Source organism: Prorops nasuta, unplaced genomic scaffold, assembly GCF_024137725.1.
Source record: "Prorops nasuta isolate Cenicafe-Biocafe unplaced genomic scaffold, Cenicafe_Pnas_1.2 PNAS00065, whole genome shotgun sequence".
Taxonomy (NCBI): Eukaryota; Metazoa; Arthropoda; class Insecta; order Hymenoptera; family Bethylidae; genus Prorops; species Prorops nasuta.
This window is the reverse complement of record NW_027116862.1, coordinates 199,705-215,039: the sequence shown is the minus strand read 5'-3', so window position 1 is coordinate 215,039 and position 15,335 is coordinate 199,705. Positions and strand designations below refer to the sequence as shown.

Sequence of the window (15,335 nt, the reverse complement as noted above, 5' to 3'; positions counted from 1 at the left end):
ACGATTACAACTGCATTAACTGAGCATATCGTTCCCGATGGCAACGCCTTCGGGTGACCCATTTGCGAGCGAGCAGAAATTCGTCGTCGCGCCGAAAGTTTTGCCTCGAAAATGAGCGGAACTTTGGAAAGTTGCGAAGATTCTCGTGGCATAAAAGGAGAGCTTTTAAAAGCGTTCTCGCTTCTTGCTGAAATTTCGGTTTCCTTTAAGTGTCTATTCGCGCTTTAGCGGATCGCAATTATATTATTTTCGTCCGTATAATAACGATGAATTATTCGACTCTTTGTTTTTGTACTTATTCTCAATTTTTATCATTCTTTCGTCAAGATTGAATTAATTGCACGAGTAATTATCTTTCTGTCACGCGCAATTTTTTTTTATTGATAATTCTATATTCAATTTACAGACGCGAAATGATTTTTGAAAATTTATGCAAATTAGACGATGCAATTTGGGGGAAAATTGAGTTTATTTGTCGAGAGTTAATTAGCAGGCAGAAACTGGGCTTTATGGTTGGCTATTTTAGTAACAGTTGCATTTGCCGTTTTGGTTTACCGTCGAGATTGGTTTGTCGCGAGGTATCGGGATAAATATCGTGACGTCACAGATGTTTGGGAAAATCAAGGAATTTAGAATCCTGTTGCGGCACGTGTGGGGTACCGCGAAATTTTGCTCGATTCCCTCATTTCCCTCGCCTTTAATTGTCTGGATTGTCGGAAAAAATTTTTGCGCTGTTCGTTTCCTTCCCCTTTAATCGTCCTGCATCTCGGAAGAACTTTATCGAGCCTATTCAGGTCCTTTTCATCTGCGTCCAACAAAATTTTATTCGAGCTCCTCCACGTAATATTTTGTTGAGAATGATGTGGTTTTTACAAAGTGACAAGATTTGTATAGAAGGAAAGGAAAATCGCTCGAATGGAAAAACGATTGAAATATTGATTCTCAGATACAGAATTGCATTCGAGTTTCAATTCTACGGTTTATAATTTAGTCTAATTAAACATTTTCAATTCCACTCATCTTTAAATATAATGCATCAATTTTTAATTTTTTTTTGTATATTTGTGTGGCAAATTTTAAAAAGCTACATAATTGTATTTGAATTTCAATTATACGGTATATAATATAGTCTAGTTAAACATTTTCAATTCCACATATCTCTAAACATAACACATTAATTTCTAAACTTCTTTTTGTAAATTAAAAACAAATATAGCTGAATAAATTCTAATTATATTATAATCCTCGAGATGTTTTATAATTATAATTAACCTTGAACAATTCTGTTCTTAAAATTCTATAGACATGACGAGTTACTCGAATATAGCTATGTAGGCTAATAGTAATTTTTTTAATCGCATGGAAAAATTTAATTTTGATGTATCCAAGCGAGAAGTGTATATATATAGCTAGACTTAGGTAGAGCTCGTCTAGGGTTGGTCTATGGCACAGTATGGAATTTGAATGTTCCTGTTTCCATTTATTCCTTTTATTTCACTATCCAACCCGAGAACCACGATCCCCTAACACGACGACTGCTCGTTTAGGTGTTTCGACCCTGAGGAACGTGTATGCTTCTCCTATCCGGCAAATCGATCCCGACAAAAACTAGCGGTCCTCAAAGCCGACGGTGCTCAACCTTCCGCTCTTCCTCTCCCTCCAATCACCACTCGAATTCCACTATAAAATTGTCCCTAATAAAAACATCACTTTTCCCTCTGTGTACCCATAATTATTCGCTATCTCATTCAAAATCGAGCTTTATTTGCAGCTAGCAACAATCGATGTATGCTAGTAAATAATAGCAAGATTATGATAACGAATTTATGCCACGTAATTAACACCAAAACCACCGACCAGTCGGTATATTAAGGTACTACGTACGTACACGTTTCTTGGAAAAGTAACAGTGATGTAAGAAAATAATTTTAAATAGTATTAAATGCATTTGTTTGGAAAAAGTTATATTTATATAAAGTATAAGGAATAAAATTTAAAAAATGTATTTTTTAAGAAAATATGGAATCGGTGATGAGAAAGTTGGAAGAAGTGGAAGAATCTGGAACCGATCGGACGCCATTCTCCACTACTATTTCAGTAGTTATTGGAGTACCGATGTCGAGCACCCATCGTATTTCACAGTAAAAAAATTTTATATTCATAAATATTCGCTGTGTACTTACCAACACAGTATAATATTAAGGTAAAACGTGTAATGATGCATATGTATACTGTCGGCACTATCCATCGGTGATTTTGTCATTTTGTAGGGCCTTTGTCGTATGTGAATAAAGTTACACATTTTCATTTCACTGCTATTGTGTGCATATGCACATAGCGAACACAATACCTTTCGGTACTTTTACACTCACGTATCAGAGATCTTCCATCCACTAGGAACAATCCCAAATATCCCTAGTGGCTTCCTCCTCTGCAATTCGTCACCATTATAATGTTCACTCGGTGGGAGAAAATATTATCCTTGAATTTCTGAATTTTTAAAGTAAATAATATTTTCATATTTTTGATTGCACGATAAAAGAAGAAATATTCTTACCTTGAATTCGAATTAATCCTTTTCAACAATATCGTAAAGAAATATTTCATTTATTTCCAATGGTGTCTGTTTTCACAGCTTTACTCAAACGTCTCGTTCCTTTAAACAATATCGAGGAAACACTTTTTTTTCTTCAATTTAAGTGCACTTTGTTTTCTGTTCACTTGTGAGAAAATTGCTGCTTCTTACAATCCCAGCACCGTTGCGATTTTTCACCCCGTTGTATGCAAAGTTGGCGACAGAAAGTCTCCAAACAGTGCGAAGTCTGCTGGATACGTGAATTAATAAAATCAATCTCGATACTCGGACAATAGCATCATTCAATAATGCAAGCCGCTCATGATACTTAATCTCGAATCGTGATTTTGTCACTTTGTGGCTCGGCTATTATCAAATGTCCAATCTATGCCAAAAAATCAAGATTTAAATTACTGGAAAATTCACGGTTAAAATTATTACCAAAAATCATTAATGTAATTTTTTGATAATTGTACAGGTATCTAGATTTGGATAAATCAAGCTTCAAGCCTTTAATGAGTTATTTCATTTGTTTATTTGATCCATCCAAATTTACTAATTTGCTTCACGATTTACCAGATTCTTTCCAAATGCGAAAAGTATTTTTTGCTGATCGACGCCGTTCAACTACTTCACGCTTTTCTCCCAGTGAAAAATTCCTCTTTGATAAGAAAATGCTGCTCCAGCTATCTTTCCATTCACTGCTCGTGTACGGAACGAGAAACCGTGAAAATATGAAGTTGAGATTTGTTAATTCTTTACGGATAGCTTGTTGCTAGGGTGAATATAACGCCGCGAGGACATATTACTTCAATCGTAATATCCAGACTGGCGGCTGAAACCTCTGAAATGTATCCAACTTCATTCGTCAACGTTGATAAAAAAATATTAAACATTTTAAACAAATTTTAAATTGTTCCATGTGCAGTAAAGCTAAACAAATAATCATTCTTCCAATTTCAGAGTTTTTTCGTAAATTATTATTATTATTAGATCTAGCTAAGATTTAACTAGTTACATTCAACGGTAGTGCAGGGTACCGAAAACTGAAGAAAATTCGTAGAAAGGGAATTTTCATTTGCCGTCGGGGAAATTTGGGAAATCCGTCCATGTTAGCGTCGAGTAACTACGCTGCAAGCGCCAAAGCAATTTCCAACTCCGCTTCCAATTTTTCTTACCAACCACCTCGACCCTAATTAGATTGCAATTACTACTCGGATTTTCTAAGTTTCCCAATACCGCCCCACTAGATTCTCTATAACGAGAAACCAAGTTTTACCTTCGGTTATACGCGCAGTCCAGATCTTAAAACGAGAATTTTGTGTTCCAACGCTACGAATAATGTAAGAAGACTGATAGAACTAGGAAATAGAACACGAGGCAAGTGCATTCGCCATTTGAGGACACGGATCGTAGCATCCAAGCAAGGCTTTCCATTTGCTTTACAAAGAAACTAGTTTTACCATATCATTTCTTACAATTTTTCAAAAAATAGATCAGCCCTTTACCAGAGAAAATGAAAATGACACTATAAATCTTTCTTTCGCGCTTTATCGGGTAGAAAAATACGTATATTTATTTGAGAGAGAGAAAGATAGAGATAAAACGTGAAAATATATTTCGCCAGATCCTAAACGATTAGAAATATTTATCTGTTTAGGAGAAGTGTTTTTTAGGAGTGAAAATTGTTTCGTATATTTTGCCAATTGGCTAGAATGGAGAATAATAAAGCTTATTGTGGGGATCGAAGCTTTCGCGGGAATATTCTACAAGCAGAATTGTTGGTTATGTTTTGGTGAATTTGGGCACAAAGTTGGATACGGAATTGCTGGAAAATATAAGAAAATTCCAAAGAAAAAGTACTCACAGCATCTCGGCACGTCACTCGGGATGGAAACGGGCAAGTCACAGTCACGTAGGCACGTAGTGGCCACGACTACAGGGATCACCATGCAAACACTCCACATCACTGTGTCACGACTTTCGGCAGTTCTCGACCCACGGGAAACCGGAATGGAGTCCAGGAGATCAAAGGAAGAAAGTGAGAAAAAGAGATAGAGAAAGAGAGAGGAAGAGTGAGAGAAAAAGATGGAGTGAGAGAGAAGGAGAGGGAGAGAGAAATCGGGAAGACGAGAAAATCCCAAGTTGTCCTTGCCAGATTTCGCACTACCGGGCACTTCCGGCCGATGGAAAACTTGGGAATTCCGACTGAACTTCCGATGGCCGGAAGCAAAAAAGGGCCGAGAGAGACGAGTTCGGCTCTCTCTCCTGGCTCCTGCGATTTTCTTGCTCCCTTGTTCCGATTCGGTGCAGCCGAGTTTCCTGACTGACCGCCCGAAGCCTGTCGAGCCGTGCCCCGCGAGTCTCCAGTTACGCCAACTGTCCTACACCTTAACCTTCGCGTCCCTAGAATTCATTTGAATACAGTGTTTCTCATTCAACCCGATAAGTCCATCTGCTTACCAATTTTCAGTTTCATACTACTAAAACATATATAAAGTATTTTAATGATCAGAAATAACGTGACGAATATGCTCTTATCTTTTTTATTGCTTATGTATATAACTAGACGCGTTTTGCAACAATATGTTATAGATAAGTTTTTTTCAATTTATCCACCTGTCATTATTAGGCGGTAAATATGCGTACATTCGAATAACAATTTTGATTTTATTTGATATTGTTTTCAGTAGAGAGTGGAAACAGTATATTTCAGATGTAATAATAAATTATTTAAGGCGCGATTCCGTAATATATGAGGTAATATCAGTAGAGATTTAGGGAGATTAATTAAGCACCACTGGTTCAGTCTAGTTGCAATAAATGAAGGTTGGTACGAGAAACGCTTCTGATTGGTCGGTGAGCGCAGTGGAAGCTCGCTATTGGTTGGACCCCTCTGGCGTAATGGCGTCGTGTTTTCTAGGCGTCCTGCTGTGCGCCGAATCCCCCTGACAGCTTAACACCAGCAGTTTCTAACCTGTTTGTGTTTCGTTCCAAAGTCGTCTCCACTGAACCCATTTCGTTCGTGTCTTTTCGGTTAGTGGCTCGCCTCGCCAGCCATTCACACGTGGAATTTGTTAGACGTGGCAACTTTGCAATATTTATCGTGCGCGGGTGAAGGTTGATCATGAAAAGCTGAGAGGATAATTCTCCTATTTTCCATATAGAGGTACTATTTCTCTCTATTCAATACTTATATTCGTTCCCCATAAAACCTGTAGCTTCTGAAAGTCACATGTGTAACAAAAATTAAGCTTATCAACTATCAGGGCAACAATTGTTAATCACTTTTGTTCCAATAAGCGTATGTCTTTGTCTTATATTTTAATACAGCAATATTTTTTACTTTCAACTTTCTCGTTTGACCTCTCTTATCAAACTTAAAGTGTCTCAATTATACCAAAATAAATTAGCACAACTGACGGTCATTCATGAAAAATTCACTGTTGATTGTTTAATGAGATAGTTTTCTCAGTGTTTCGCCTATCTACCAAATCGATTACGAATTATCAAAATTTTATACTTCGTTCCAGTTTATTTATTTATGCACGCTATCTGGTCTACATTGTTTTCAGATAACTTCCACATTGTTTTTTAGATAGAACAATTGTTTTGTGCATTTCGAATATAAGCTAAGAGTATATTTAGAGTACGTAGAAAGTGAGTGATTATGGATGATCCAGATAGTTTTAATAGTGAAACGAAGAATTGCAAAGCAATTAAGGCTTTCCTGACAAGCGTTTTTTTTTATTATATATAAAACAAAGCAAAACAAGAATTTTATTTTCCCCGAATGAAAACGTTACGCTAGCTTAGTGAGGTTAATAATGGTTAATACCCCATTATTACGCGATAGTGTTGAGAATTAAAGTGTAAATTTGTCATGTGTTTATTTGTGTGAATCTGTGTACTATATAACTATATGTATAGAAGATACAACACAGTGGAAGCTTATAATCTTTTTTCCGTGCTCGAACCGTTAAAACAAACTTTACATCTGACACAAGCATGTACTAACCACAATCCTCTCACATTTCAGAGGTTCGTTTGCAATAAGAGATGAAATGAATGCGAAATAATTTCAGTAGGCTGCAGGATTTATAAATAAATTTACCGCAGGGACGACGTCGATAAAATTAATGGGTATAGGTCGTTCAACAGGTTTTTGCGCATCGCATATTTATGCAGTATTTTTCATGTAGTCTTATAATGAAAAACTTCAGAATTACTGAATGTTTGCAAAACGCTCTCAAGTCAGCGTTTAGCGTGTACGGGCGTCGTTTGCATAATGCAACTGCAATCTTTTATCGAACGAAGCGGAATTTTTCGTCTGTCCTAAATTATTTTCCTCGCGTACATGTGATCACCAGTTTAATTCTCTGCTCAAGTTCGGGAGAAAATATTTCACACACCACGATTTTCTCCATTATGCGTTTAGCCAAGCTTTCTTATGCACCGAAGGAAAATATTTGACGCTCGCGTGAGATTTACGCTAATGGCATGATGTATTTTGCACAAGCCGGAATGCTGCGTCTTGGAGGAGAACCGCGAGTATAACGGACGACAAAGAGAGCCGTGAAATTTGCGCAATGTTAATAAATTGGCGGGTAAATCGAATTCACCAGTTGCGCATGCGCGAGACGCCAAAGAGGGGAATTGCTAAATGAATAGATTTGCGTGACACTCGAAGCTAGGGTGCGATAAAGAGCGTTATTGCTTATCGAGTTTGATGCATAGGAAAAGTAATATGATGAACTTGAAACGTGTGAAATTGAATACAGGTAACTACAAAAGAATCTCCATTTTAATTTCGGATTGGATGCACGTACCCCTGAACCTAACCAAAAATTGCATATGGCTACAGGCTACCATCGAACACTTCCTCGTTACTCAAGTCGTCGAGAAGCTTTTGCAAAAAGTATATGGAAAAATTAACGACTTCTCCTGAGGGAGTTGGCCAAAGCTGTTGGATACTCGCGAGTTCACTGACATTTCCGAGCACGCGCCATGGGTTCTCGTGTCTAAGGGAAATGTGCCTGAAAAATGTATCACTTTATATGCCATATAACCTCTCTCCTACTCTTTTATATAGTTATATCTCCATTATAAAAGGCGTTTCGAAAATTACTTTGAAACTTTAACCCTTATATCGCACTTATTAAAACCAATTTAATTACAAAAGAGAAATAAAAATTTATAAATAACGCAATAATTATTTATTTAATACAGTTGAAACAAAAATTGACCAAGGGAGGTACAAGCAATTTTCACATGTTTTGTATTTACTGCAATTTAATAATAATAATTAGACTGAAATAGCAAGGCGTGGCATATTAATTTTGTGGTTATTTCAGGAGACGTATGGGGTGTCGAATGATTAGTTTACTGAGCAGAGCTCGTAAAAATTCTGACCACTTAGCTTCCTCCTGACCTCTCTATGACAACGGAGGCCACTTTTTCACAAGAGCCGCTCTGCTCTGCATGGCTTTTATCGCTGAAACCAGATACTTCGACCTAAGTTACCTGCTGACACGTAACAGGGAGAAGGGGAAACGCTCCAGCAGCAGTAAAAATATGAGAATGGAGAGGGTTACACCCAGGTATTCCCGCCCGGGTACTCCTGGCCCTATAAACATCTATTCATTTGACCTTGGCTGATAAACGGATTAGATTTTATTTTTGCCTAACCTATTTCTGACCTTCGACTGAATGATCCTTGAAAAAAGAGCTACTTCTACCTTCCAAAAATATCTCAAAACGAACATTTCTGCTTGGGAACCTCCAGCTATATATCACAGGAATTTTTTGTTCTGAACCATATATATTATAAATGATAATACTCGATTAAAATAAGGACTTGCTAAATTAAGAATTTATCGTTCTTGTAATAATAATTATGATTATGGAAGGATTCCAGTGTGAGTTTTGCACACAATGGAATTAATATATGTACATAGTAGTACGTAATTTTAATGGAAGAGAGGGAGAGAACGGTACAGTCTCAACACGTGAGAGCATGCAATTACCATTTTCCGTGTCCTCGCAGCGAGATACCGTATGGTCGCTTGTGAGGACGAGTAATTAGCAAAAATTATGAGGTACGACGTGAGAGATAGTTACGGTCCTCCTCTTATTTGTTTTTACTGCCCACTGGGATTCACCTTGTAAAGTCAGAGTCCCCCCCCCCCCCTTCTCACGACCATAAATCCTATAAATAGCCATCGGCCAATGAAAACAAACGACTTTATAAAGAAAAAGAGAAAGGAAATGATACTTCTGCGAAAGAAAACAACAAATATCCATGGAAAGAATGAATATTGACGGAAAAGAAATAAAGAATTACTCGGTCGAGTTGGTAAACAAGAAAGAATGCTTATGAACACTGAATAATTTTCTTAAAATTTTGTTCCATGGGTTTGAGTATTCTTTTCTATAATTATAAAAAAAACTCCATTGAAATTATTTCCTGTATTTAATTACGAAGACGGTTTGTTGTAAAGTATTGAAAGATAAATAATAAGGATTTATATTCGATAAATAAAAACAAACTTTTGCTGAAAATGTTGTACTATCGATATTGGTATTTTTTTTTAATAATAATAGAAAAAATTTATTCAAACTGTTTCATGCTTCTACTTCTGTTTCAGTGTTGCATAATCTTTGTCGGTTAGTGACTCTCAACCTAGATCCAAGCATTTAAATTAGAGTATGAATCATTTGTTCCAAAACTGCTCAGCTCCTCGACTCAGAAGAGAAATGTTTATACATATATACATATATCAACACGTGAGCGTTTGAGAAAGGGAAAGTTGGGGAAAAAAAATAAAGGCTCGATTATTTTTCAACAATGCAGAGGAATCATCCTCGACTGCGAATAGCGAAAGCTCTAAGCACTAGGTTGTTGGCAGACTTTCACTCCGAGTCCCAGAAAACCTTGCGTAGGAGCAACAATTACTTTCCCGCACGAGCAAACTAGCCCCTTGACCTTCCTATGTGGATTTGCGCAGCTGCAATAATGTTACTTCCCCTGGGAAACCGCATTTCGAAGAAAGAACCATTTTTTTTTTTAATTGATTAACAATTTTATTATTTGTTTATTTTATACGTTTTGCAAATTTTGTTTCTTTAATTTATGTAAAGCAATAAATTATTTATTGCTAATAGAAAATATTTTAGAATTTTGTTTATAACAAAGTATTTTTGCAGAGATGAGCAGCTCTCTTCTTGGGAGGGGGCGAGGTGGTCGACTGGCCGTGTACGGGGGATGCGGAGTGGTGATGATACTACTTGTAGTTCTTTATCGTGCCGCCACCTCGGAAATGGCTAGGCTACGGGAACTTCATATGGTTTGCGCTCATCAACAAGAAGCCCTGGCAACTCAGCTACAAGGTACGGTGAAGCCCAATTTTGAAACTCATTGAACAATAAAATCCTTCAACTGTTTCAGAATCCACTTTATTGGCAATTGTTCTCTTTGATTAAATTGTTCCTTTAATTTCACTTCACTTAGGATTATAAGGAAATATATTTTTTAATCTCGTTTAATTATTTTATTTATAAGGTTTATTTGTGAGATTCTGTGATTTATAATTGTTCGTTATATTAATTAGATTTGTAAGCTTAATGTTAAATCAAGAGTTTAATTAATTTGTACTTTTTTTTTAGTGATATTTGAGTACAAGAATCGTTTGGAAAAGTCGTTGGCTGAGGAGAAGAGTTCTATACAGGCTGTTAAGCAGGAGCTGCAGGAAAGGGCCTCGAGGGAAAAGACGTTGAGGGATAAAGATAGCATCGAGGCAACGCAAAGGTTTAATTCTTTGCAGCAAAAATATAATCTGTTACAAACTGAACACGAGGACGTCAAAGACGAGTGCAAGAAGAGCCAGATGCAAGCTCTGAAGGAAAACGGCAAACTTGAGTCAACTCTGCAGGATTTACGATCGAAGCTCAGATTGGCGCAAGAAAATAAAGAGAAATCCATGGAGCATTTGAAAAGCAAATACATGGAGTTGGAGAATGACAAGTCGATGCTCGAGGATAAATACAATGATTTGATTAAAAATAATGGAAATGTTAATAGTACGATTGAACACCTGAGAAAAGAAGTTTTCCAACTCCAGACTGAGCTGGAAGACTCCAAGGTATCGCCATGTCGTTCAGATTTATAAGTAAATTGTAAATTGTGAGAATATTGTATTAAATGTGATATGCAACATAGTTAGATGTATTTATTGATTAATTATGGAAGTCTAAAAGTTTTCTTATCATTTGAATTCTGTTAGTCATTGTCGTGACCAACTGGTAAATGCATGAGGCTTTTGGATTTAATGGCCATGCAGGTAAAGGCTTAAGCTTTAGATTATGCAACATCGTAGATTATTAAATGTTATAAAAGGTACTTATTTTTTGAAAGATACAAGTATTGTACTCTAGGATTAAAAACTATTCTCGAATTAAGTACCCAAAAGGGGTTTACATATTTGAAACATAATGGTAATTAAAAGAAGAGGAGAAAGAGTGCATAAGAGGAATATTATGGCAGATTGTTAAAAAGATTTGTATCTTTTTAGAAATCATGCAAAGTGACATCCCAAGGACCGAGTCCAGCCAATTTGGCAAAGCCTGACGAGGGTGAGCAACAAATAAGACCGCAACAGCAACAACAGCAACAACAACAGGTAAGTCGGCCCAGCAACGTTGACGTAAATCCGCAGCCTCTACATGCTCCACGCGATCATCATGCTATCGGGGATGCTTTGATAAGCAACGAGAAACTCAACGATGAAAACCAGAATTCCATCAGTCGAGCAGGATTTGCTCTGCAAGATGGTAACATAGTCCCAGTGGACCCTAAGGAGAACCACGCAGCCCTGCCTCTGCCTTATGATTTTAAAGAGAAACAAAAAAAGTATAACGAGCAAGGAGGAAACGACCATGAGAACAAATATGGTCAAATAAAAGACGACGAGCAGCCCAAGCAAGTCTTGGCACCTCCTAGTGTAATTGAACAAAAGGAAGACTCGAACGTGCCATCCTCGTCGAAAGGACCTCAAGATGCAAAAATCGAGAAACCTAAGGTCTTCAGGACCTCCCTCTCCAAACCAGAGGATTCTAAAGTGGAACCTTTGGAAAGGCCAGACGACAATGTGGCGAAAGGGATAAACGAGGATAACGATGAACTACAATCCTTACAAAAGAATGTAAATTCTATTCTTATTAACCATTAGTAAGAACAAATTATGCTTTTAGCAATTATAAAAACATTAACTGTCCAGCCTGTAAAGATCTCTTATGGCACGAATGCTCAAAGTAAGGCCATAAGGCATTTATTGCACAATTTAAATATTGTAAGATAAACGTCTTATGGGATTTATAGTACTCTATAACTATCTGTTTTTTGCTATTAGAATAATATCGAAAAGCAATTAATTCTTTGCTGTTTAACAGAAAATTTACTTTAAAAATATTTAAACCTTGATTACTTATATTATACTATTGTCTTGTTTATTCTGCCTTATCGATCATTGGTATACTTGAAGGGAATTTTAAAAATTTCACAGCTTTGTACAATCGTGCAAGGGTTATAAAATCTCTTGTATTGTAGTTTGCATGAAACAAAGCGGGAGGTAAATGAGATATTTAGCTTATTTCTGAATTGACTTGGTGTAGAAATATCGTTGTTAATTATTGTAGCATTAGTCTTCGTTGTTTCCGTTAAGTAGAGGCTTGATTAATGTAGTTTAGAAATACGCAACACTGTTATTGTTTGATACACAGTAATATTATTAGGATTCAATTTTATCAAAATAATTTCAGCCATCATTTCTATCACAAAATATTTTGTGCTTTAGAAAAAGCTCGCATAACTTTACACCTCATTGGTATTAATTTTGCAAGTAAAGTAATTATGCTTCTGCGATTACCAGTGAAAAAGAACTTTTAATCACACATGTCTCTTACTCTAATAAATTTTACTAACAATCTCACTTGGAGTTAAATCTATTTATGTGCTACAATTATATTTAACAAAAACTCTTTATAATAGAAAATGTGTTCAAAAATTGAGACGAATAGGAAAAAGTTTTCAAGTACAATTGTGAATTATGCAAATATAATTTTAAACGTTATTAGTCAATTGCTTATATTATATTTAATTAGCTTTAATAGAGCGTGCATTTCATTAGATAGCATGAGTAGGGCATGACACTAAGTTTTATAGAATTTAATATATTTTTATTTTCTTACTATAAATCACACAATTATACTCGTCATATAAATAAGCACTGTTGCGAGTTACTGCCGCTGTGTTCCAAATGGAGTCCTAAACGCTTAAAGTATATAGTTTACAAAACGTTTCTTATAGAATTTTAGCGCTTTAAGCGCGCATATTCGTGACTCGGAACGCAGCCTGCATAACGCGATAATTACCAGTAAATGATTTTCGATGCAATATTCAATTTATTATCATATTTTATTGAAAAATAGTTATTATTAAATGCTGTTAGATGAAACCCAAGTCAATTTGAACTTTTACGTGAATCATAAATTTTCTAGTATTTTCTTCTATTGTTGTTATTATTTAATAGGCTCTAATTTTATTTTTTGTTACTTTCTTCTCTTTTTGAGAAAGCTTGGCCCGTTAAATGTTACCTGCAGTGTGCCTGTATCTCTGTGTTACTTGCATTAATAAAATCTTATTATTTTTATTTGCTGGTATTTTTTCTGCTACCCTCGCACTGCCTTGCTTAAAATATTGTACAAGTTTGTTGAAAAACTCAATTGGTCGAATGAAAATAAATATTTAGGATAAAAAAAATAATATAGAAACTTTTATTTATTGTGATATAATTTATTTTTGAACAAAACAAAAGTAAAACCTTGTAAATAATATTTTAAGCAAATTAATAAGCTTTTACTAGCTTTTGATTAATTTTAATCTAAATTAAAAACTTGAGAATTTCCCAGCTTGCATGCTTCACAATTTTTCTTTTGGAGCGCGGTAATTACAGGAGGCCAAAAAATGAGCAGCATTTCAGGTAAGTATTGGTTAACCGTGGTGATTTGAAGTGTTTAAACTAATCGCACTAATTAGTGATTTTCTTATTATTAAAATAATGAATAAACACAGTATCCTTCTGGATTATTTATTATGACTGGTATTTTGCTAATAATTCACAAAGAAAACAAGAAATTACAAGAGAAAAATTCTTTTTCAGAGTACAGCCTCGACGAGTACCATGAAGGCTGTATCAGTGTTGAAATTCGACAGTCCAATGAGAGCGAACACGAGTTCGGTATCGCAGCAGCCCTTGGAGAAGACGTCCAGGTTGAAGATGAAGCTTCCTGCAGGAGTGGTGCCTATACCTATTATAGAAAAATTACAGATAGAGAAAAACATCGACGTCCAGTCGAAAGTTAGCCAAGTGGACGATAGTAAGGAGAAAAGGAAAGCCCAGGAAATTGACTTGGATGATGGTCCTGTGGAAAATGTAGGCAGGCATGTTGGAGAGGAAATTCTAAATAGGCATGCCAACCCTGATTGGCTCAGGGTTAAGCCTCACGTGCAGGAAGTGGGCGATGAGCCTAATCATTTGGGAAGGCTGGCTGGGTCAGTTGCACTCTCTTTCAATTTACTCTGATTCATTGTTATATCTAATATTTAAATTGAACTATTGAATCCATTTTATTTACTTTCTAGTGGGGACGAAGGAGGGGCAGCTCAGGAGAACGATGATCAGTATGACAACCTTGACTATGATAAAGATAACCAGGTGAAAAATGTGATTCCCATTGAGGAAACTGAAGACGAAGGAGAGGGTAATTAAAACTGTCTTTGATTTCTCCAATTCAATGCTGAAATAGATTATACAATTTTATTCTTGTTTCGATAGACGAGGATGATCAGCTGGATTATAATAACTTGAAACAGGAGAAGAACGAATGAGATTTGGAGACGGTCTTTGACCTAAACAAGATGATACAAATTAGATTGGACGCACGAAGAGAGAGCGAACAAGTCTGAAGAGTGGTTAAATTACATAGAGCTCTTTTAACTTTGTAGAATGTATACTCTTAGATTTTGCTTTATTAACAAACTTCCTGGACTTTGTATTGTCTGTTTCCTTTTTCGTATGTCGAGATTCTTTTTTTTTTCTCGCAGGGCGTGCAAAGCAGAACAAAATCTGTGAATCAATTTATATTAAATAATCGTTTAATTTGATCTTTGTCGATCGTTTCAAATAATGTTTAAAGAGAATGAGGGAAAAGTAAAGAAGAAAGTATTTTTCTAGATTTGAAACTATCACTGATTCCCCAAAGTGACGAAACGTTACTTAAAATGCACCGAATACTTACAGATATATCCATATGTGTGAAAAGTGTAAATTGAAATGAAAATTAATGAAGAGATGGCTCAAAGCCAAGGATCATAAATTATTGTTCAATGAATTTATTGTGAAATATTTGTTACGATCTTAATCCTAATAGCGCGTAAATGAGAACAACTTGTACTGTAAATAATGTTTTTTTCATAATAAAAATATATAGAAACAATATTACCATCTCTTTATCGATAAGCCTCTTCCTGCAAATTTAAACTCATCTCAAGAAGTATTGCATATTGAATATTTTTGCTTTATTGAGTGTTGTTTGAGTACTAATGAGTCATATTCACATAAGTCTTATATAAGTTTGCAGTATAGCATAAGCTATTCCTGGAAAATAATTTGCACCAGTAGCTATAACCACTCTAAAATTGCAA

The 15,335-nt window shown here is 35.8% G+C and overlaps 2 protein-coding genes across 5 annotated transcripts in view; one reads left to right on the top strand and one right to left on the bottom strand.

The window, feature by feature from the left end:
• Positions 1-4,891, bottom strand: part of LOC136784683 (titin homolog) — a 39,483-nt gene extending 34,592 nt beyond the window's left edge. For all 3 annotated transcript variants that reach the window (XM_066745532.1, XM_066745533.1, XM_066745534.1), the window contains exon 1: positions 4,443-4,891. The gene's annotated coding sequence lies outside the window, so the exon portion shown is untranslated. The remainder of the gene's footprint in view (positions 1-4,442) is intronic.
• A 632-nt stretch (positions 4,892-5,523) lies between these two features.
• LOC136784713 (Golgi integral membrane protein 4-like) lies at positions 5,524-15,120 on the top strand. Of its 2 annotated transcripts, none has more exons than XM_066745577.1 (7): positions 5,524-5,744; positions 9,782-9,964; positions 10,241-10,716; positions 11,146-11,775; positions 13,792-14,183; positions 14,274-14,392; positions 14,467-15,120. In XM_066745577.1, the coding sequence occupies exons 2-7, from the start codon at positions 9,784-9,786 to the stop codon at positions 14,517-14,519; spliced, it is 1,851 nt and encodes a 616-aa protein (XP_066601674.1). In that variant the 5' UTR covers positions 5,524-5,744; positions 9,782-9,783; the 3' UTR covers positions 14,520-15,120. The 2 variants fall into 2 exon arrangements, with proteins under 2 accessions (XP_066601674.1, XP_066601675.1); XM_066745578.1 differs by having other exon boundaries at positions 5,525-5,744; positions 11,146-11,253.
• Positions 15,121-15,335: the final 215 nt, after the last annotated feature.

Coding starts and splice junctions, on each gene's coding strand:
- LOC136784713 (XM_066745577.1), top strand. CDS start 9,784: ATGAGCAGCTCTCTTCTTGGGAGGGGGCGAGGTGGTCGACTGGCCGTG. Junction 9,965..10,240: donor CCTGGCAACTCAGCTACAAG/GTACGGTGAAGC, acceptor CTTTTTTTTTAG/TGATATTTGAGTACAAGAAT. Junction 14,184..14,273: donor CATTTGGGAAGGCTGGCTGG/GTCAGTTGCACT, acceptor TTTACTTTCTAG/TGGGGACGAAGGAGGGGCAG.